Below are 25,109 nucleotides of genomic sequence, written 5' to 3' on the forward strand. Positions count from 1 at the left end.
ATTCTTGTGGGAGCCTACCCTCCAGGCGTCAAGTCTTAGAACTTAATGACTGTACCACGTAGTTTAAATCAATTGAATATCAATTGCTACTTTGCGCTGTATTTTACAGAATGTTTACTTTAACCCTCATTATCCATTTTTGACTTACATCACTTTTGCTCTGAACGGCTCATGTGTTATGAAATGTTTCTCTGTTTCAAAAACAATACAGGGTCATTAAAATACACAAGATCGTGGGAAGAAAGCATGGGCAGCTTCGAATTTTCACCAATTTCAAAGTGGGCGGCATCTTAACAATGAACTTGTGCTGTATTTTTGCGTTCTTACATTTTCACGACAAACCTAATTTCGAGCAAAATTGATTTAGAAAGTACAAATGACGTATAGTATCTCCTAGGATTTAAAATACGATCGTGTAAGTGTTAAAAACGTATTATATATATATATATATATATATATATATATATAGTCTCAAGGATTTTGCGTAGGACTGCGCCATGTGGTGGATGATAAATAGGAAAAATTGTTTTGAACAAAGGTGAATATTGTGATTCTGAAAACAGAACTTAGTAAAATTTTGTTCCACGTACTGTCCTCTACTATTCTTTGAAGTAAGAGCACTGAATGTTTTTTAGAATGTGTGTTTGTATAATTTGAAACAACATGTCAGACTCTATAAGCAGGCCAATCTTACTTTATTATTCTACAGCAACTAATAATGATTAATTTGAGTGTATTTTAATTTAAAGTTTTATTCTTGTATAAAATGTGTTGTAGGTTCGCGAGAACATAGAAGGGTTCCGTGAGCACATGCCCATCGTTCAGACTTTGGGCAACCCTGGAATGAAGGAGCGTCACTGGGAAAAGGTGTCAGAGTTGGTTGGGTTCCCGATAAAACCTGGCCCTGATCTGACACTTGAAAGAGTAGTGGACTTTGGGTTAGAGGAGTTCCTGCCACGCTTCGAAGCTATCAGTGAGGCCGCCACGAAGGAGAACAACCTGGAGAAGAGTCTGAACAAGATGAAGAAGGAGTGGAGCGAGATGGAGTTCACCATCCTGCCCTACAGGGAGAGCGGCACGCACATCCTGAGCTCGGTGGACGACATACAGCTGCTGCTGGACGACCACATAGTGAAGACCCAGACCATGAAGAGCTCCCCGTACATCAAGCCTTTCGAGGAGGATATCATGTAAGACGCCATGTCGCCTTTCCTTCCTCTCTCAGTAGTTGCTCTAATATCATGTTCCTGGTATCATAAAATATACAGAGTGACTCATTAAGTTATACAGTATAGGTCATTCGGTATCTGGTGAAACCTACCTGCGCGTAAGGGGAAGAAAAAGTAGACTGAGAAGCTTCTTTCTCTCACTACTCCTCGATTTGCAGCTAGCTAGCTCTCTTACCCCAACTGTAAGGTTCTTACTATGAGCTACAGCGCACGAATGCATTTGGATTCACGAGAAAACGAATGACCTATACGCCCTATTCTCTGTCAAGTGCCAAGATTCCACTGTCCTTCAACACATCTTTGTACAATTCTTCTTCAAAATGTGTTCATTTGTTACAGGGAGTGGGAAGGTAAACTGACTTTATTGCAAGAAATTATAGATGACTGGCTCAAAGTGCAGTCAACGTGGCTTTATCTGGAACCAATCTTTTCTTCTCCTGATATTCAGGCTCAGATGCCGGAAGAAGGACGCAGGTTCAGTGCTGTTGACAAGGTAGCAATCTACTGAATCTTCAGTAGCAGTAACTCATCTGTCTTCCATGCACACTTTTGCTTTCCAATTAATACAGTATTTTGAGAATTGCAACGGATAACTTGACAGGTACTAATGTGCTGAAATAGGTATAGTGGAATTAAAATAACAGCCGATTTATAACATTTGAAGGTGTCCAAGGGTATCCATAGCAACATCCCTTCCCCTCTCTTCGTAGCGGTAGCGTCTCTTTTGTCACAAAGAGACGGGAAATTATGTTGCCATAGGAACTCTTGGACACCTTCAAATGTTACTAGTTGGTTGTTTTAATTCCACTATGGTAAGCAAGTAGCGTCTTATTGTCCACAATGGCCACCTATTCCTGCAGTGAGTAATGCATACAATTTTTTTTTTTCCAATTATATATTTCTTTAAAAATATAAGAATTAACGGAGCTTTCAAGATTCGAAGTCTTCTAGACGAATCACTTCGTAAAATTGACGTAACCATAACTCGATACTTATTCAATAATAATATTGTTGAAAATGATTTCTCTCCTTTTTTCTTTTCTTTTCACTTTTTTCTTTCTTTCTTTACTTTTTACTTCTTTCTTTCTTTTCTTTTTACGTCTTTCTTTTCTTTTTAATTCTTTCTATCTTTTCTTTTTACATTTCTTTTCTTTTTACTTCTTTCTTTCTCTTTACTTCTTTCTTTTCTTTTTACTTCTTCCTTTCTTTTCTTATTACTTCTTTCTTTTCTTTTTACTTTTTACTTTCTTTCTTTTCTTTTTACTTCTATCTTTATTTTCTTTTTACTTCTTTCTTCCTTTCTTTTCTTTCTACTTCTTTCTCCTTTTCTTTTCTTTTTACTTTTTTCTTTCTTTCTTTTCTTTTTTCTTTCTTTCTTTTCTTTTTACTTGTATCTTTCTTTTCTTTTTACTTCTTTCTTCCCTTCTTTTCTTTTTACTTCTTTCTTTTTTCTTTCCTTTTTACTTCTTTCTTTTCTTTTTACTTCTTTCTTCCTTTCTTTTCTTTTTACTTCTTTCTTTTCTTTTTATTTCTATCTTTCTTTCTTTTCTTTTTACTTCTATCTTTCTTTTCTTTTTACTTTTTTCCTTCTTTCTTTTCTTTTTACTTCTATCTTTCTTTTCTTTTTACTTCTTTCTTCCCTTCTTTTCTTTTTACTTCTTTCTTTTTTCTTTTCTTTTTACTTCTATGTTTCTTTTCTTTTTACTTCTTTCTTTCTTCCTTCCTTTCTTTTCTTTTTACTTCTTTCTTTCTTTCTTCCTTTCTTTCTTTCTTTCCTTTTTACTTCTTTCTTCCTTTCTTTTCTTTTTACTTCTATCTTTCTTTTCTTTTTGCTTCTTTCATCCCTTCTTTTCTTTTTACTTCTTTCTTTTTTCTTTTCTTTTTACTTCTTTCTTTCTTTTCTTTTTACTTCTTTCTTTCTTTTCTTTTTACTTCTTTCTTCCTTCCTTTTCTTTTTACTTCTTTCTTTTCTTCTTCTTTCTTTCTTTTCTTTTTACTTCTATCTTTCTTTTCTTTTTACTTCTATCTTTCTATTCTTTTTACTTTTTTCTTTCTTTCTTTTCTTTTTACTTCTTTCTTCCCTTCTTTTCTTTTTACTTCTTTCTTCCCTTCTTTTTTTTAATTCTTTCTTTTCTTTTTACTTCTTTCTTCCTTTCTTTTCTTTTTACTTCTTTCTTTCCTTTTTACTTCTTTCTTCCTTTATTTTCCTTTTCTTTCTTTCTTTCTTTCTTTCTTTCTTTCTTTCTTTCTTTCTTTCTTTCCATGTCTGCCTTGCTGAAGTAGGCCTACAACATGAATGACTTGGCTCACAGTGATGTTCTGTCCTGTAGATCTGGCGCGATATTATGAAGTCAGTAGTAAGCGACCCCAAAGTCTTGGCTGTGGTTGAAATAGACAAGATGTTGGAGCGCCTGAAGAAGTGCAATGGCTTACTTGAGATTATCCAGAGGGGTCTTAACGACTACCTGGAGAAGAAACGGCTTTACTTCCCACGATTCTTCTTCCTGTCAAACGATGAGCTTCTGGAGATCTTGTCCGAAACAAAAGACCCCACTCGGTAAGTTTGTATAAGTCTACCTACTATGTACATTTAAGTGCTTTCATACGAATGGCACATAAATTGTCCACAGATTTTACAAATATACAAACATAATACACATAATATACAGTACAATAATTGTTCTACGCAGTATCCTGAAAATGAAATAAATTTGTACATGATCCAAATGGAATATTCATGACTCTTCTAGATCAACTCTTGCAATATTTGGACTTTTCATTAACATGTTGGATTTATAGAAGTATCCAGTGTTTGAGCTGGTTATTTTATTTCTGTTTTTTTTTAAATTTTGAGTATATAATAATTACTGCAACGTTTTCTTTTATCGAACATGTGTAGTGAACTTCATCGAAATATTTTTACGCACATTAATTATTGTTGTAATGAACATTTATTTCAGTGTACAGCCTCACCTCAAGAAATGCTTTGAAGGAATTGCAAAATTAAATTTCACTGAAGATCTGGATGTTACTGTTATGAAGTCCAGTGAGGGGGAAGAAGTGGAGCTGGTTGACGTCATCTCAACGTCCTTGGCAAGGGGGCAGGTCGAGAAGTGGCTGCTGGAGCTCGAAGGAGACATGAAGAAGAGTGTACACATGGTACAGCTTACAGCTTCACATCTGCTAGTAAGGTTGCCAGGTGTCCTGCATTGTACGGGATATATTGGGGACTGAAAACTTTGTCCTGTATGAAATCCATATGGAACACCAAAACGTCCCGTATTTGCGAACATTATGTCAAAGGTTTTTACTGTTTGTACGGATGTCGTGTTGTAGGCCTGTAATTATGATAAGAAACAGCCACCTTTTATTAGCATCAATGTCTTTAGAAATGTGAAACAAATTAATTTAAACCTCTAGCTATCTCTGTTTCAGTTAAAAGTAATTTTATTCCCAAGCAATAGCTGTGCATGATTACTGGTTTAGTAATATTCTTTCTGTCTTAGAAGTCTCTCGTATTTTCCTGGAGTTAAATGTTGTAACTGTCTCTTAATTGCAGTCTGAAAACCTGGTAACCCTATTTACTACGTTAATTTTGTGTAAATAATATAAATAGATACTGAAGAGGAATTGCTGAGACGTTCAAAAGTTTACAGCACATCATCATCATCATCATCATCATCATCAACGCCATTACCGTCACTGTCACTATAGCCACCACACCAACATCACAATCATCGTCATCATTACTCTTAAAAAATTGGATCTCTGGCATTTGAATATTTGAGTCATCACTGGATCAACCAGTTCTCGTAGTACAAGTAAGCTTAGAGTGTATGCACATATACAGAGTGTCCCAAATTGATGTATACATATTTTTAAACACTATTTCTCAGCAACGAGATGAGACAGAAATACGATTTTTGCGGTTTTGTATTCCTTAAGCCCGTACATGTTCAAAATGTCTCCCTTCCACCACAGTACCCTCCCAACAACGACGTACAACAGAGCGACATACCAACTGGATTGTTGCTAATGGAATATCATTAAAGGCATGTTCAATAAGAACTCTCAGTTTCTTCAGTGTTTATGGTTTTGTGGCGTACACTGTGTCCTTTAGGGCTCCCCATAGGTAGAAGTCTGGAGGGGTTAAATCCGGAGATCGAGACAGGAACTTCGCAACACTTCCTCTTCGTCCTATCCGTCTCTGGGTCGTCCTCATTTAGTGCGTGGACAAGTCTCGGAATGTAAGGCTTCCATTTTTGAGCTCGCAAAATTCGATGAACACTGGATTTGCTGATACTAATCTCACGAGAACATTGCCTCATTGACTTCTTTGGGGATTGTGCAAAAGCCTGCATGACTGTATCAACACTCTCGTTATCGGTGGAACTTCTCTTTCTTCCGCACCGCCCTTTCAACACATCTTGCACCGTTCCGTCGACTTCAAACTTGTCTCGGATTCTTGTGATAGTTAACCTTGTTGGTGGTTGTGTTCCAAATTCAACCCTCCAACGTCGTTGAACCTCAACAACATTCTCCACTTTCCAATAAGATTTCGGTATCCACTTACGTTCGTCGAACAATAATTGCACCGCCCTGTTTGTTTATAAACAAATGAACATGTTTCTATGCTTTCCACTGCCGTCTGAATCATAAACCGCAAAAATCGTATTTCTATCTCATTTCTTTGCTGTGAAATAGTATTTCAAAAAGTGTATATATCAATTTGGGACACTCTGTATAGAGGACAAAGTAAACTAGTCATTTCTGCGTTAGACGGCATTTCTATTACTTCTATTGTAAGTGCATTTTCATTGCAGCAAGTGAGGAAGGCGTACGAGGCGTACCCCATCAAGGAGCGGGACTACTGGGTGCTGGAGTGGCCGGGGCAGACGGTGCTGTGCGTCTCCATGACCTACTGGACGGCCGAAGTGCACGAGGCCATCAATGCTGGCATGCAGGGCCTGCAGGACTGTATCGGAGTCTGCAACGACCAGATCTCCAAGATCATAGACCTGGTCCGAGGGAAGCTGAGCATGCAGAACAGGATTACACTTGGTGAGTCCTTCCAAGCTGGCAAAGCTGCATAAATCGATTTAGAGATTTTTTAGGAAGTACACGCTTTCAGCACCCTTGATGTAGAACAAGCGTACGTCCTTCTGTCTGCATACGGATTCACGGAACACAGCAACTCAACTAGTCTGTCAAATATGCGCCTATGTTTCTTAATGCAACAAGTAAGTTTTCACGCATACTGAATAGGTGTAATGAAGAAGTAAAAGCAAGACTAAAACGCTCTATAACGCATTTTCTGAAAATACTTTATTTCACAATTATGTCGCAATGAAATGGGTAGGTCTTGAATGACCAGTTGGTTGGCCGGCCAGATCACCAGACTTGAATCCACTCGACTTCTATCTGTGGGACCGTCTAAAGTCGCTAGTGTACGCCACTGACATTCCGGGCAAAGCAGAACTTCAGGAGTGACCAATTGAAAGGTTCAGAACCATAGTGGGCCAAGCGCCATTTACTAAAACCGTAGAAAACAAGTGTTAAGATGCAGTTATTACCATAATTCAATGGAAGCATATAGCAAGTAATATAAAGTATACATATTAAAACTAAGTGATATGTCAATCTTCATTAAACTATGGTATTCACTTAACTTTAACCCTTGCTTTCTCCGTTTTTAATAAATGGCGCTTGGCCCACTGTGGCTCTGAACCCTTCAATTGAACGTGTATGTGAAATTCTTCTGAATGAAATGAATGAGTTCAGTAACGTTACAAAATTACTAAGGGAAGAAGCACATCTCTGTCGACTAGTTGAGAAATTATTTTGAACACTATTACGAACAACGTAGTATTTATAAACTGTTTGGGAGAAATTATTCTCCGTTAGTATTGAATTTGTTATTCATTCTTTGCTCCATAACTCTGAAATAAAGTATTTTCAGAAAAAGTGTTACAGGGTGTTTAGTCTTGTTTTTACTTATACATTATATTCATGTAATATTTACACTTACTTATGAATCACCCTGTATATGCATTTGTCTGTTTTGAAGATCTATGTGCATAGTTTGAGGGGAGATTTCGATATGTTCCCATGTTAGTTCAGATTGAAAAGCTGAGGAAAGTTAAAGTTTGATTTTGGCAAAATTTACGTATGCTTTACAAGCGTCATTACTTTACATTATTCAAATTTTAAATAAAATTGGTAAACATGGACGATATCAACTGCAACCTATTACTTGCTCTATTTACCTGAATGCCTCCTTGTCCCTTCTTCTCAAATCAAAAATTCTGGTGTACCAATCATAGTGCAGTTAGTCAGTTGCTTAATTCAACAATTAAGGGAGGGACCTAGAAGGTATAACATTCGAGTCCATATTACGAGGGCCGTCCAGAAAGTAAGTTCCCCTGAAGCCGTATACAGAAAGAAAACACAATTTCATGAAAAGATTTATTGGAACAGATACAGCAATTCTTGAGCTATTTTTCAACATATTCCCCATCGGAATTGAGACATTTGTCATACTGTTGGATCAACTCTTGTCTCCTTGTGTCGTAGAAATCTGCCGCCTGGGATTGGAACCAGTGTGTGACAGCCGTCAGGACGTCTCTGTTGATCGCACGGTGTGACAAATGTCTCAGTTCCAATGGGGAATATGTTGAGAAATAGTTCAACAAATTGCTGTACTGTATCTGTTCCAATAAATCTTTCCATGAAATTGTGTTTTCTTTCTGTAAACGGCCCCAGGAAAACTTACTTTCTGGACATGTCTCGTGCATCTAGTGACACTCCGTGGTGTTAGACCTGAGGTACATCTACTTTTGTTGTGAAGTGTAGTAAGGCCTATATTACACTATCAAATATCTGTGTCACAGAAGTTTGATAAAATACATATGATAAAATCTTTTACAGTGTAATATAGTATATATGATCACATCTAGCTGTGACATAATTCTGTGATAAAAGTTATGGTCATCATCATGCCTTTGATAAAATCTGTGACTGAGAAGAAAGAAAATGGCGGACATTAAGTACACATGGTACGTGAAAACCACAAAACTTTTAATATCACATTATGAGTCACATGAAATGTTTCATCATCCATTATTAAATACTTTGTATATATAGAATTTCACATCTTCACACTGAAGTTCTCTCAGTAGAGTTTGATGGATTCCTTTTGTATCTTTTCTCCCTACCCCAATCTCCAACCACTTCGTCGGCTTAGAGTGTAAACCTGCTAACAAAAAGGAAATTTTACAGGGGGAACAAAAAACTGAGTATAAATTAACTCTGAAACTTCGCCACCTGTACTTTGGATTAACCAAGCAGTACCGGTATGTACCAAAGCCAAAGATAAAAAATGGAGCATTTTAATAAAAAAAAAACAGAAATTATTCCAGAAATCCCACGTAAATCTGCAGTAGCAAAATTCAGACTGCTTACAGAACACGATTATTTGGCCAAACACTTGAATAAAATAGGAGTTTACACAAACCCAAATTGCCCTCTATGCAACAAAGAAGAAGAAATGACTGAAAATCGTCCCATAACCTGTGAAGTTCTACCTGATGGATCCACTACAGAGAAATATTGGAGAGCAAGAACGCTAATGGCTTCGTTGGCAAAGCCCGGCATTAGATAACAACCCTAAAGCTTCAGAGTTAATTTATACACAGTTTTTTTGTTTCCCCTGTAAAATTTTCATTCTGTTGGTTAGCAGGTTTACACTCTAAGCCGACGAAATATATTTTTTCTTTGATTTCTTCTTTAGTATTAATGCAGTAACCATTACTGGATATTTTACTGTTACAACAAGCATAGAACTATTGTGGATCCATTATTTGTACTGTGATGAAAAATATGATAATAGTTTTGACATAGTGTAATATAGTCTAAATGTTACATTTGATCATATATATTTGATAAAAAATTTTATCATATTCTGTGACACAGGAATTTGATAGTGTAATATAGGCCTAAGGCTTCCTCGTGCCTGTGGCTGTTCCAGGTGCGTTGGTAGTGTTGGACGTGCATGCCCGAGATGTGGTGCAGATACTTATTGACAAGCAAGTGAAGAAAGATAATGACTTCCAATGGCTCTGTCAGCTACGATATTACTGGGGGGTAAGTGAACGTTGTTTATATTAATATGTAACTTACTCGTACTTCGAAAATTCATTTGTTTCTGCAAATCTGGCTTTCAGGTATAGCTCCCTGTGAAACTAATCTCAATAATTTCAAAGGAAAAATTGTTCCGTGGTTGGGTATCGAACCCGGGACCTTTAGCTGAGCGCGCCAACGCTCTACCGACTGAGCTAACCAGGAACTGTATCAGACAGGTCCCGGGTTCGATACCTGGCCCCGGAACAATTTTTCCCTTGAAATTATTCAAATCAGCTTCACAGGGAGCTATACGTGAAAGCCAGATTTGCATAATATACGTCACTGTTCGTTAACAGAAAACCACAATTCAATTCACACAAAGTTTGTGTGCACTCAATGTTGGGTCTTTGATGGCCTGTCAGCCCACTTGAGGTATGTGGATATAAAGGCAAAAATTGCACCGGTGCGTCTGATACAGTTCCAGGGTAGCTCAGTCGCGCATGGACGCGCTCAGTCAAAGGTCCTGGGTTCGATACCCGGCTCCGGAAAAATTTCTTCCTTGAAATTATAAAAAAAAAAAGATTCGTTTCTGTACCAAGAAAGTAACGTACTTCAGATAAAGTTATTTAGGGGAGAGTTGGGTAGTATCGGATATCGGGTAATATCGGACAGTAAGTTTCTTTCAACTTCCACCAGATGATATAGTCGCGACGCTGTTATTCCCGGCGTCACTCCTCCTCTTTGCTTACATCTTAGGAAGTGAATACTCTATAAAGTCTAGGTAGGTAGTATCGTTCGCCATTTTTGTTCTTTCCTTGCCGAGCTACCATACGAGGGATCTATTTGCCACACCGTTAAACATTATCATGTCGTAGCTCCTATGATAATAAATCAAACGCACTGTAATTCAGCAAATAATTGAGCGGCAAATAACGTCTTCGTGTGCTTTCTGCGAACTCCAACGAAAGAGCCAAAATGGCGGGAGATTATATTAAGTATTTATCGAGTCTTAAGAAATGAATAACGTCTTCATAAGCGAATCACAAGACGCAAACGTTTAAATGTAGCCGAACTGCGACGTGATTGGCTGCTGGAAATTAGAGCGACGGGACTATAGTACCTGAATGACGTGGTTACGTTTCTGTGATGTCGCATACAGAAACGTAACCATGTCATTCAGGTACTACAATCTGTTGGTAGATAAAAGAAACGCACTGTCCGATATTACCCGATGTCCGATACTACCCAACTCTCCCCTATCTGTAAATAATAAATATCCTTTATGTTCAGCAAACACCATTACACTCAGTTAGCAAGACTATCCAATAGACATCATTTTCAGAAAGAAGCAGTGTATGAGAAATGTGCGTGTTGTTTGTGGGAGGGGCATTGAGAATGTTTTCCTCGAAATTACTTTTTAAGTAAATACTACGGTATTTCAATTTTTTTAAATTTGGTGTGGCACTCACTGTGTTTCTTATTTACAGACACACTTTTGAGAATTGTTGGGATCCCACAGGGGAACCGGAGTACTTGGAAAAAAAAAACCCTGTTTTGCCCAGACCACGGGTTTGCCCAACACAAGTTATAATTCTGGGTGGATCGTCAGGAATTTGAACCCAGATTCACTTGTTTATAAGCCCAAAGCGCTAGCACTGAGCCACCATGCCAGTTACAGTAGTCAATATATTTTGCTAACAATCTGTTTAGTTTATAAAATTAACAGTCACCCTGTGCTTCCTTGTTGACAAGGATGACAAACTGGCGACGCGCATGATCAACTCCCAGCTGATGTATGGCTATGAGTACCTGGGCAACTCGCCCCGACTGGTCATCACTCCTCTCACTGACCGATGCTACAGGACGCTGTTTGGAGCGCTGCATCTGCATTTAGGTAAGCTTGGCTAATTCAAGAAATTCTAATATCTAACACAAATCTGACCTCAGTAATAAACTAAAAACTCACTATAAGTGACTTCATTATATAGAGTGTTAAAAAAAGTATCCAATATTTTAGGAGGTGCTAGTATGCATCAACACGAGAAAAAAAATGTCTAATAAACATGGGTCCTTCAACACATACTTTGTGAGATCTGAACACTTGCAAATCTAGTCTTTCAGGTAAAGCTCCCTGTAAAGCAGATTTGAATAATTTCAAGGGAAAAATTGTTCCGGGGCCGGGTATCGGTCCCGGGACCTCTGGTTGAACGTACCAGCGCTCTTACCAACTGAGCTACCGGGGAAACCCCACCCGACACCGTCTCAACTTTTCCCTTTATATCCACACAACTCGCGTGGGCTGACGAAACGCCAGAGACCCACATCGAGTGCAAACAATCTCTGTGTGACTTGGAATTGTGGTTTTCTGTTAACGTACACAGTGACGTATATATTATGCAAATCTAGTCTTTCAGATAAAGCTCCCTGTAAAGCAGATTTGAATAATTTCAAGGGAAAAATTGTTCCGGGGCCGGGTATCGATCCCGGGACCTCTGGTTGAACGTACCAGCGCTCTTACCAACTGAGCTACCCGGGAAACCCCATCTGACACCGTCTCAACTTTTCCCTTTATATCCATACAACTCGCGTGGGCTGACGAAACGCCAGAGACCCTCATCGAGTGCACACAATCTCTGTGTGACTTGGAATTGTGGTTTTCTGTTAACGTACACAGTGACGTATGAACACTTGTTCATAGGAGGTGCTCAATGTGACGTCCATTCATGGCAATTCATTCCTCTGCCCTTCGGCGTAAGGAATCACGCACTCTTTGAAATTGACCTGGTTGTTCTTGATAACCAAAAGTCTAGGGGATTTAGATTTGAGGAACGAGCAGGCCAAGGTGTGGGGCCTCCCAATCAATCCAGCGATCCTGAAATGTCAACATCAAGGTGTCCACGCTTATTGCGGAAAAAAATGTGCTGGTGTGCCATTATGCATGAACCACATCTGTAGTCTTTGCTGACATGGCACATACTCCAGCAAGGCAGGCAATACGTTAATAAGAAAGTCCTGATAACGAGCCCCAGTTAATCTCTGTGGTAGCACGTATGGCCCTTAATCTATCACAAGAACGCCTGTCCATACGTTGATTGAGAATCTGTGCTGATGCCTTGTTTCTTCAACTTCATTTTTCATCAGCCCACACATTCTGATTACGAAAATTCACAACACCATCTCTGCTGAACCCCGCTCATATGTGCAACCAAACTTTTCTTTTCAGTATTCCTTGCGACGTATCAGTATTCCATGCCAGGGGTGTCAACTACGGTATTATTATCTGGTAGCCTGCTGTATTGTAGGGCAGAGAAATGCATTGCCATAAATGGACGTCACACTGAGCACCTCCTATGAACACGTGTTGAGATCTTTGAAAGTATATGTTGTAGAAGCCATGTTTATTAGACATTTTTTTCTGGTTTTGATGTATACTATCACCTCCTAAAATATTGGATACTTTTTTGTAACACCTGTATAAGGTACATCTGAGGTCATAAAAGAAGCAATGCTTCTGTTCTGTTTTGTGTAAAAGTAAATAAAAATTATATTAAATGTAAAGAAAGAGTAATACATAATTTGCACCTCAAACTTCGGCACAGGCACTGGATGGACAACAAAATGAGTAGAGAAAGAATATCAAAACAAAACCTCATTACCTCGCAAATAAAAAAAAATAATTAAATATGTGATTATGAAAAGGTTGAAATATTTTTCAGGAGAAGAAAAAGACTAAATATATATGTATATATATATGTATATATATATATATATATATATATGTGTGTGTGTGTGTGTGTGTGTGTGTGTGTGTGTTTGTTTGTGTGTGTGTGTGTGTGTGTTGAAACGTTAAAATTTGTTAAACTATCTTTTATTTAAGTACTGTACTGTGAAAACGTAACGTCAAAGATATAGTACCGTGCCTTCTTAAATTTCAATTCATAACACAGTGCGTAACTAAACGTTTTAACGTTTAACACGTAAGTGTCAAAAGTGTTGTGCATAAAAAATGAGTTAATATTTTTATAATCTTGTTGTGTTTATGAGTTAACATTATCTTGATAACAATATCATAACAAAATAATGATTTTGCAGTTTCAGAGCTTTTATATTTATAAGAAAGCTACAAGTAATTTATTTCACATGAGGAATTTGGATTTTTCCTTTCTTCTCAAAAACATGGTTTCCAATTTTTAGATAATACTAAATCAACAAAAATATTGACATTTCGTGGCATTCTGTACGATTGAAGGCAGTAAGATTTACATTTTGTTAGTTCTTCGTTGCTATTACTATTATTATTATTATTATCATCATCATAATCATAATCATTTTTGAACTTATAATCACAAGTACTGATGTAGAACAAGATTTTTTTGTTTTTGCACCCTATACAAAAATGCGAAGTTTCGGGCCCGAGACATAGCTATGTGGGAACAATACAAACCATCCAACATTGACGATAACACCATCCCCAGAATGCTGGATGAGTTTCAAGATGTTCTTTTTTTCGATATAGAAAACTTTATTGCACATGTTGTGACTTTCATTATTTACATGACTACAACTTATTTCTTTGGAATAAGCGCTGCGCTGTGTGGAATACAATGATATTATAATAGAACTAATTATTATTAGCATTTTATCTCTCATTGTATATAATACACTACGAAATCAGAGTAGGTACTGTAATATTTAAGAACACACCAAAATAATCTGTCTTGATATTACAGGTGGAGCCCCAGAAGGTCCAGCAGGTACAGGGAAAACAGAAACGACCAAAGATCTGGCCAAGGCTGTAGCCAAGCAGTGCGTCGTGTTCAACTGCTCAGACGGGCTGGACTACATTGCTCTGGGCAAATTTTTCAAAGTGGGTGGAATATATTTTCTTCGCACAAGAATGTAGCTTAAAGAATCGCTGTCTTCAAGAGAACGCATTCTTCCTCACTACACCTCTGAATTGCTGGGAAGTTCAGTTATTTTATTTGATTGGGAATATTATTTTATTTTATAGTTTATTTTCTGGACATTTTATTTAAAACACGTAGGTAGAGCTGAGAGACATGAAGTAGAAGAGATTACAAGGAGCTAAATCCAAAGGTTACCGTCACGAGGCGCAAGTTCTTCAGTTTAGGCTATCTACTAGAGAAGGTGGAAATCTGAAGGCACAAGTTCGGGAGAATATGGGGGATGTAAAATCACCTCCCAATCAAGCTCTTGGATAGCTGCTTTGGTCACTTTAGCGGAGTGCGGGCGTGCATTATTATATTGCAGCAGCACTTGATGCAGTCTTCCCGGTCATTTTTCTTTAATTGCTGCTGCAAGATTTCTGAATTGTTGGCAGTAAATGACAGGAGTTACATTCCCAGGAAGCAATTCTTCATCCCACCAGACGCTTAACATCATCTTCTGTGGGTGGACACTAACTTTTATACAGGGTGTTGTGTGTTGAAACGACAGAAACATTTTTTTACATTGTTTTCTCCGACAGATTTATCCCCGTTCACGGCACAAATGTTTCGAGCCGCCTCCTCTGCCTTTGCTTCTATATTAAACTCAAACAGAAGAAAATTCGGGTATTTGTTTTTTCCACCTGAAACTCCATCTTCTTTAGCCCACAAATAGCACAAACTTTCTTCATATCCGCAAATTTCAAGGCGTATTTATAAGCACACACTCCAAATAACAAGTGACAAATGATAAACATCTCCTAACAACGCAATGTTGTGATGAACTTATGGATCATAATATAATAATAATAGTAGTAATAATAATGATAATAATAGTAATAATAATAATGATAATAATAATAATGACAATGATGATGACAATAACAATAATGATGATAATAATAAAAATAAAAATAATAATAATAATAATAATAATAATAATAATAATATTAAAACTAAATAAAGACAAATTCTCTTGGGAGGACATATTATAAGTTTGCCAGTTTGCACAATATTACGAAGTTGCAAACATATGTTTCATATTTCATTACAATTATAATTAGCAGAAGTTTACTTTAATGTTCTTTTTTTTTTGTTGTTGTTGGTAACTCTATAGCATCTATTAGATGCTTTATGGTTGTACTAACAGATGGAGTTACTTGTCAACAATATGACGCTGAAACGTGTGTTCAGGTTACTGCCCAGCGACAGTCCTGATGTATTTTTATATCTGCGATGATTGGTTAATTAATATCACACACTCACAATCATACAAATTTCCAGACTCTAGACACCCAGGGAATTCTTCTTCTTCAAGAAAAATTCACTGAGAGCCGAGCCCGGGAATCGAACCCGGGACCTCCTGATCTAGAAGCCAGCATGCTGACCAACAGACCACAGAGGCAGTCAACTTTAATGGTGTCTTTTTTTTTTTTTTTTTTTTTTTTTTTTTTAAGGGCCTGGCATCATGTGGGGCTTGGTCATGCTTCGACGAGTTCAACCGAATTGATCTGGAGGTGTTGTCTGTAGTGGCACAGCAGATACTGACCATCCAAAGAGCCATAAATTCGGGAGTTGACAAGTTCGTATTCGAAGGAACGGAGATAAAAATTGACCCAACATGTGCTGTCTTCATCACAATGAACCCTGGCTATGCAGGACGCTCTGAACTGCCCGACAATCTTAAGGTTAGCCTGATATTACCATGTTGCTGACACATTAAATTTGATACTTCGGAATGTCATTGTCCGTGCATTTCACTGCTTGCAGGCACTGTTCCGATCGGTGGCGATGATGGTGCCGGACTACGCCCTCATCTCCGAGATCGTGCTGTACTCCTTCGGATTCGTGAACGCTCGACCCCTGGCTGTGAAGATAGTGGCCACGTACAGGCTTTGCTCAGAACAGCTTTCTTCGCAGCATCACTATGACTACGGTAACTAAACAACCGGTAGTTGGTTCCTTACAAGATCTGCAGTAATTTGACAGTGTTTGAGTGATCCTGTCTGGTCATGTATATCAATGATTTAATTAGCTTCACAGTGCTACCAATAGTAGTAGTAGTAGTAGTAGTAGTAGTAGTAGTAGTAGTAATAATAATAATAATAATAATAATAATAATAATAATAATACTTACTTACTAGCTTTTAAGGAACCCGAAGGTTCATTGCCGCTCTCACATAAGCCCGCCATTGGTCCCTATCCTCCCTCAAAAAATGATAATAATCTAATAATAATAATAATAATAATAATAATAATAATAATAACTTTAAGATCAACAGGAATAAGAATAATAACAATAACAACATGAATAACAATATTAAGAACTTAAAAAACAGGAATAACAACAATAATAAGAATAGAAACAAGAATAATAACAACATGAATAACAATATTAAGAACATCAAAAACAGGAATAACAACAATAATAAGAATGGAAACAAGAATAATAACAACATGAATAACAATATTAAGAACATCAAAAACAGGAATAACAACAATAACAAGAATAGAAACAAGAATAATAACAACATGAATAACAATATTAAGAACATCAAAAACAGGAATAACAACAATAACAAGAATAGAAACAAGAATAATAACAACATGAATAACAATATTAAGAACATCAAAAACAGGAATAACAACAATAACAAGAATAGAAACAAGTATAATAACAACATGAATAACAATATTAAGAACATCAACACAGGAATAACAACAATAACAAGAATAGAAACAAGGATAATAACAACATGAATAACAATATTAAGAACATCAAAAACAGGAATAACAACAATAACAAGAATAGAAACAAGAATAATAACAACATGAATAACAATATTAAGAACATCAAAAACAGGAATAACAACAATAACAAGAATAGAAACAAGAATAATAACAACATGAATAACAATATTAAGAACATCAAAAACAGGAATAACAACAATAACAAGAATAGAAACAAGAATAATAACAACATGAATAACAATATTAAGAACATCAAAAACAGGAATAACAACAATAACAAGAATAGAAACAAGTATAATAACAACATGAATAACAATATTAAGAACATCAACACAGGAATAACAACAATAACAAGAATAGAAACAAGGATAATAACAACATGAATAACAATATTAAGAACATCAAAAACAGGAATAACAACAATAACAAGAATAGAAACAAGAATAATAACAACATGAATAACAATATTAAGAACATCAAAACAGGAATAACAACAATAACAAGAATAGAAACAAGAATAATAACAACATGAATAACAATATTAAGAACATCAAAAACAGGAATAACAACAATAACAAGAATAGAAACAAGAATAATAACAACATGAATAACAATATTAAGAACATCAAAAACAGGAATAACAACAATAACAAGAATAGAAACAAGAATAATAACAACATGAATAACAATATTAAGAACATCAAAACAGGAATAACAACAATAACAAGAATAGAAACAAGAATAATAACAACATGAATAACAATATTAAGAATAACATGAATAACAACAATAACAAGAATAGAAACAAGAATAATAACATGAATAACAATATTAAGAACATCAAAAACAGGAATAACAAGAATAACAAGAATAGAAACAAGAATAATAACAACATGAATAACAATATTAAGTACATCAAAAACAGGAATAACAACAATAACAAGAATGGAAACAAGAATAATAACAACATGAATAACAATATTAAGAATAACATGAATAACAACAATAACAAGAATAGAAACAAGAATAATAACATGAATAACAATATTAAGAACATCAAAACAGGAATAACAACAATAACAAGAATAGAAACAAGAATAATAACAACATGAATAACAATATTAAGAACATCAAAACAGGAATAACAACAATAACAAGAATAGAAACAAGAATAATAACAACATGAATAACAATATTAAGAATAACATGAATAACAACAATAACAAGAATAGAAACAAGAATAATAACAACATGAATAACAATATTAAGAATAACATGAATAACAACAATAACAAGAATAGAAACAAGAATAATAACATGAATAACAATATTAAGAACATCAAAAACAGGAATAACAAGAATAACAAGAATAGAAACAAGAATAATAACATGAATAACAATATTAAGAACATCAAAAACAGGAATAACAACAATAACAAGAATAGAAACAAGAATAATAACAACATGAATAACAATATTAATAACATCAAAAACAGGAATAACAACAATGACAAGAATAATAACAACATGAATAACAATATTAAGAACATCAAAAACAGGAATAACAACAATAACAAGAATAGAAACAAGGATAATAACAACATGAATAACAATATTAAGAACATCAAAAACAGGAATAACAACAATAACAAGAATAGAAACAAGAATAATAACAACATGAATAACAATATTAAGAACATCAAAAACAGGAATAACAACAATAACAAGAATAGAAACAAGAATAATAACAACATGAATAACAATATTAATAACATCAAAAACAGGAATAACAACAATGACAAGAATAATAACAACATGAATAACAATATTAAGAACATCAAAAACAGGAATAACAACAATAACAAGAATAGAAACAAGGATAATAACAACGTGAATAACAATATTAAGAACATCAAAAACAGGAATAACAACAATGACAACAATAAAAAAATAGAAACCATTAATAATAACATGAATATTAAGAACAGCAATAACAGGAATAACAATGATAACAATAACAAGAACAATAACGACATGAATGACAACATTAAGAACAACAATAACAAGAATAGAAACAATAATAATAATAATATTTCAAACATTTCAAATTTCAAATTTCAAATTTATTTACAATTTAGATTTGAAATGAATACATATGTATAGATACCCGAAATGAGCATATGCTCGTGCTCGGGTACAGTCCAGTAGTCTACATAAATTTTACAGGGATCAAATAATAATGCTGATGATAGAAATAATAGTAACAATAATAATAATAATAATAATAATAATAATAATAATAATAATAATAATAGAATAATCGTGACAGAAATGATACAACGATTGTAATACAAAATAATTCAATAATAATAATAATAATAATAATAATAATAATAATAGCGATAAAACAAAAATATTTACAATAATAAAATAAATACTAAGACGGATAAAATAAAATATAAAACCAGTAGCGAGAGTTAACACAACTTAAATAAGCATACAATAACCGGAAAAAATGACGAACTCGAAAATCAACAGAAAAGTTTGTTGTATCGCAGACGACAGCAACCGCCGTATTGACATTGTGTTGTGCATTGATGGTAGTAGGGGGAAGCCGGAATAATAATAATAATAATAATAATAATAATAATAATAGTAATAATAATAAAACAGCCATGATAGCCGTACTAGAAACATTGGACTTATAAGCAGAGAGCTCGAGTTTAAACCCCGGTTGATCCATCTTAAATTTACAACTTCCCTTGGGCAAGCTCATTGTAAAGGCAACAATGGGGTTTTCTCCTGGCGGTCCGGTTTTCCTGTGACATTCCAACAATTCGCCATTATTGTCATCTTTCACTACGAGTGTAGGAGTAATGTGGATCCACTCTGGATAGTTTCTGGCAAAGTATTGTGGTTGCAGAGAAAGATGCACCTTCTGACTTTTCTAGTAAAGCACGTGGAATGTACAGAGCCAAAGCACGACCTTGCAACCAAACAACATTCTCTATTTCCTCACCCTGATGGCAGGCAGTCAACTAAAGGGTGGGGGGTTGGACTGGCAGGCAGATGAGCGCAGAAGAAAAGTCCTGGAAGTGACGTATTCAGTTCCCATTGGCTGAGAGATTCAGGGAGTGTATGGGAGTTCAAAAATATACTTTACGTAACTGTCAAAAGTTGACTGGTTCAGAGTTAAATCTTTGCCACAGTCTCTGAGATCAGTGGTCAAGAAAGCATTGTAGGGCTAGTTTCATTCGAGTGTATCAGTGTCTTCCACAATTCTCATTTCACACCTGTCGTATGTAGTCTCAGTGTAGTTTCTGTACATAAATGGCTCTGCCAATAAGGCGGTCACTGAACTCTGTCTCTTTCACAGGGATGAGGGCCGTGAAGTCCGTGCTCACCGCCGCCGGTAATCTGAAGATCAAATATCCAGAAGAGTCCGAGGACATTCTGATGCTGCGATCCATCAAGGACGTCAACTTGCCCAAGTTCCTGAACCACGACCTTCCGCTGTTCCAGGTAAACTAACATTAATACGATATGCATATTTAATTTTTACGTCATCCTTTATTGTAGCGGTTTTCAAGTTAGTGGTAGTGGTAGTGGTGGTGATGGTAGTTTTGATGACAGGTTGTAGATGAGGGCAGTGGCAGTAGTGATGGTCAATTTGAGGACTGGTACTGTACACTTTATATCCGTATCTATGTCACTTCTTCTGGTGTCACACTTCTTATACCGGATAATTAAAATCACATTGAGTACTTGTTGCTTTGATATGATGTTGTTGATTATACATATGAATTCTGTCCTTCAATTTTGTTCCAAATTATCAAAATTTGTCTATATAAATCTCTACATTATCCAAAATAATTTGTCAGGAATTTGGTGTATATCAAATCTAGAAGAAATATATAAACAAATATTGCTGTCTTCCTTCCATAAAAATCAAAATAAATAAAAATTGATCCTCAAGATTACTATATCAGACAAAATTACAGTTTAATTCTAAATACACCCAAATGCACACAATTGTGCTGGATTAAAACAGCTGAAATTTTGAATCCAGAATATAAAAATTGTCAATTAAAATTACTCCTGAGCTAAGTAGACTTAACACACATATATTTAAGATACGGTATAACTTTGTTTGTTTGTTTGTTCTTTTTATTTATTTTTATTCATTTATTGATATATTTTTTTATAAATTTATTTATTTATTTTTTATCTGTCTAGTTTTTCATCTATACATTTTTTATCTATTGATTTTTTCTATCTATCATTTAGCTCTTTATGTATTTATATTTTTTTCATTTTCTACTTTTACTTTTTGGTTTTTATTTTTAAATATATTTTAAACTTTTTATTTATTTATTTATTCGGTCATTCATTCATGTGTCCATTCATTCATCCATTCATTCATTCTTTCAATCAATCGTTTATTCATTTACTTTTAATTATTTTATTTTATTTATTTTATTTTTATTTTATTTTATTTTTATTTATTTATTTTTTATTTACCTATCTATTTTTTTTTTGGTATTTACTTCTCTATTTTTATGCATTTTATCTATTTATATTTTCTATATATTTATCTAATTTTATCTCATTTTATATGTTACATATTTTTATTTTTATTCATCTATTATTTTACCTGTCTATTCTTTTATCGACCTATTTTTATGTGTCTATTTTTATCCATGTACAGTGTATGCACAGTATTTTATCTTTATTTTTTATTCATTTATTTTTTATTAGTCTTTTTGTTGATTTGTTGTTGATTAGGTAACTGTTCGAAGACAATATTCTTGTTTATATAGCTTTGTATTTTTATTTTTTATTATTTTGTTTTAACATATATTTTTATATTACGTACTTATTTTTCTCTTTTTTTAAGCTAATTCAAAATAGAAGATTAATACACATGTAGGGTAGTTCCTATTATTTGTATATATTAATACATGATATTTGTAGGTTACTCTATATTAATGCTATTATACTGAGTGAACACTCTTCAATATTTTAAAATATATATAAATATTAATAAGTGCAATACATTATTTAAAGTTGAAGGGTTGTATCTTCAGGGCATAGCATCAGACCTGTTCCCCGGGGTTGTTCTGCCGGAGCCTGACTACACCGTCTTGAACGAGGCGGTCTTCAACGCTTGCAAGAATGCGAACATACAGTGCATACCGCCCTTCCTGGAGAAGGTGCAGCAGATCTACGAGATGATGATCGTGAGGCATGGCTTCATGATCGTTGGCTTCCCGTTCGGCGGGAAGACTACTGCCTACCGCATGCTGGCCGATGCCTTGGCGGAGATCGAGGAGAAGGTGAGGAACACGGCAGTAGCTACTGGACTGAATAAACAAAGTTGATTGGGGATTATACGATCTATGAACAAGTAATCTAACCACCACTGCGGAGTCACGGTTAGCACGTTTGACCGTCAAACAAACAGGCCTGGGTGCAAAACCCCAGATCAGAAAGATACGTAAATTTCCTCCTGTTTGCATGAGCCGAGATTCGTACATTGCCTCTTCTTTACTAGAAGTGACGAACGTAACTTCCATTTTAAAATCCGTCACAGAACCAACATTCTCCTTCCCATTTATAGATTTAGGACTGTCATTAATATACAGGCATAAATATGGGAATGTAAGAACATGAAAAAATATGTAATGATATACGTGTTTGTAACTGACGTTGCATGCAGCAGTGTAGACTTTTTTTTTTCGTTGTTGGTAACTCTATAGCATCTATTAGATGCTTTATGGTTGTGCTAACAGATGGAGTTACTTGTCAACAATGTGACGCTGAAACGTGTGTTCAGGTTACTGCCCAGCGACATTCCTTATGTATTTTTATATTTGTGATGATTGGCTAATTAATATTAACCCGGCACACTCACAATCACACTCACATTCATACAAATTTCCAGTCTCTACTGGGTGTTCATTTCAAAGTGTGTCATGACGTCACTGTTGTTGGGTCACCGATTTGAAGCGAGTTTCAACTTATATGTTAGAGAAGTTGCCTATTATTTAAGGCGTTCTTCAATCTGAACTTGAGGACGTGTATGGTATAACTTGAACGTCGTAGCAACAGATGGCGGTCTGTACAGTCTATGTGCTACCATAACCTCTTTCGAACTGTGTTTTGCGCCGGCAAGTCGTACGCAGGGTATTTGTTATCATCGGTTGCGTACGGTAACATTCCACAACACAAATCAAATGCTCCGTGTCCATGTTGACCGTCGAAGTTAATGTCAACAAATACGTAAGTAATCGTCTTAACCCTCTCCCCATATCCCGACAGTACGTATTTCCAAACAGTTCACATTCCTGCCACTACCGGCGTTACCGTACTTATCGGTACGTACTCTTCAGAATGAACGCCGTACTTGCTAGCCAACTTCTCTGCCTCTTAGATTATACACCTGAGCTGCGGAAGTGTAGGAAGATTGAATTCTCTAGGCTCATCAGCTAGCCACATGACGGCATACAGCGAGCCATGACACATTTTGAACTGAACACCCAGTAGATACCCAGGGAATTTTTCTTCTTCAAAAAAACTCACCGAGAGCTCAGCCCGGGAATCGAACCCGGGACCTCCCGATCTGGAAGCCAGCATGCTGACCAACAGGCCACGGAGGCAGTCCAGTGTAGACTTGTGTTTACACAAATAACATGGAGGCAAAAAGGAACATTATCGGCATTTTATGCCGTTTTGTAATCAGAAGGTAAAAACCGCTTCACAAACCCAACGAGCCACCGGCGTAGCTCAGTCGGCTGAGGCGTTTCCCTGTCGATTCGGAGTTGCGTTCGGACGTGGGTTCTATTCCGGCTTGGACTGATTACCTGGTTGGGTTTTCTCCGAGGTTTTCCCCACCCATAAGGCAAATTTCAGGTAATCTATGGCGAATCCTCGGCCTGATCTCGCCAAATATCATCTCGCTATCACCAATCCCATCGACGCTAAATAACCTCGTAGCGTCGTTAAATAACCAAGTAAAAAAACAAACCCAGCGGAAAATCCGTGCTGTTTACGAAGAAGATGCAGTGACGAATCAGACATGTCAAAAGTGATTTACTCGATTTAGAGCTGAAAATTTCTCCCTGAACAACAAACCTCGCACTGGATGGTCTATAGTTACAGACGGGGAAAGAATAAAGGATATTAATTCAAACAGTCCACGGAAGACAACTGGGGAGATGGCAGAGAAGCTGAGCTTATCTCATGCTAGTGTAGTCGGGCACTTAAACTTCGTTACGTAAATCTTCGCCATATATGGGTTAATGAAACACAATCAAAATTATCCTTTTCTAAAACGGCTGGTGACTGGAGACGAAAAGTGGATTGTGTGTCATGGCGCAAGAAAGGTGAGTCACCACTATTAATTCCTAAACTAGGGCTTCATCGAAGGATGGTTATTCTATGCACTTGGTGGGATTGGAAAGAAATTCTGTGTCACAAATTTCATCCTACACGCGAGACCATCAATTCACAGGAATACTGTTCTCAGTTGGATCGTTGAAGAGAAAAGACCGGAATTGGAAAACAGTGGTGGAGTCGTTTTTCAGCACGACGGCTATGGCAACCCGCCAAAAGTTGCAGAATTTCGACTGAGATGTGCTACCACATCCGTCCTACTCTCCAGACATTGCCCCTTCCGTCTTTTATATATAGATCCCTTCAGAATTTCCTTAATGGCGAACGCCTCACTTCCTTGAAGGACTGCACATTCAACATGGAACTGCTCAAGAACCAGAAAAACGCGAGATTCTGGAAAAATGGAATTTATAAGCTTTTAGAGAAGTGGCAGTATATTGTTGATAATGGTTCATACTGTAAATGCCTTCTTTGCTTAGAATGACCTTGATTTAATGTCTTGTAAATAAATTCCATATGGTACGCCTGATTGCTAGGCAACTTCTCTGCCGCAGCTGTATTGGGGATTTGCAGTTTTTTCAGGCGTAGTTAGTGGTTGAAACCAAATACTAATTGTTAGAGAGTATTTTGTTGAAACAAAGACTTGAAGTATTAATTTACAAGCGCT

The 25,109-nt window shown here is 35.9% G+C and overlaps 1 protein-coding gene across 1 annotated transcript in view; it reads left to right on the plus strand.

The window, feature by feature from the left end:
- Positions 1–25,109, plus strand: part of Dhc36C (Dynein heavy chain at 36C) — a 152,725-nt gene that overhangs the window by 29,590 nt on the left and 98,026 nt on the right. Inside the window, exons 10-21 of the mRNA XM_069842371.1 lie at positions 778–1,190; positions 1,569–1,722; positions 3,560–3,786; positions 4,190–4,388; positions 6,053–6,290; positions 9,256–9,371; positions 11,103–11,244; positions 14,081–14,217; positions 15,754–15,984; positions 16,067–16,232; positions 20,424–20,569; positions 22,135–22,383. Of these exons, the coding sequence (XP_069698472.1) occupies positions 778–1,190; positions 1,569–1,722; positions 3,560–3,786; positions 4,190–4,388; positions 6,053–6,290; positions 9,256–9,371; positions 11,103–11,244; positions 14,081–14,217; positions 15,754–15,984; positions 16,067–16,232; positions 20,424–20,569; positions 22,135–22,383 (2,418 nt within the window). The remainder of the gene's footprint in view (positions 1–777; positions 1,191–1,568; positions 1,723–3,559; positions 3,787–4,189; positions 4,389–6,052; positions 6,291–9,255; positions 9,372–11,102; positions 11,245–14,080; positions 14,218–15,753; positions 15,985–16,066; positions 16,233–20,423; positions 20,570–22,134; positions 22,384–25,109) is intronic.

This window comes from Periplaneta americana, chromosome 12 (assembly GCF_040183065.1).
Source record: "Periplaneta americana isolate PAMFEO1 chromosome 12, P.americana_PAMFEO1_priV1, whole genome shotgun sequence".
NCBI lineage: Eukaryota > Metazoa > Arthropoda > Insecta > Blattodea > Blattidae > Periplaneta > Periplaneta americana.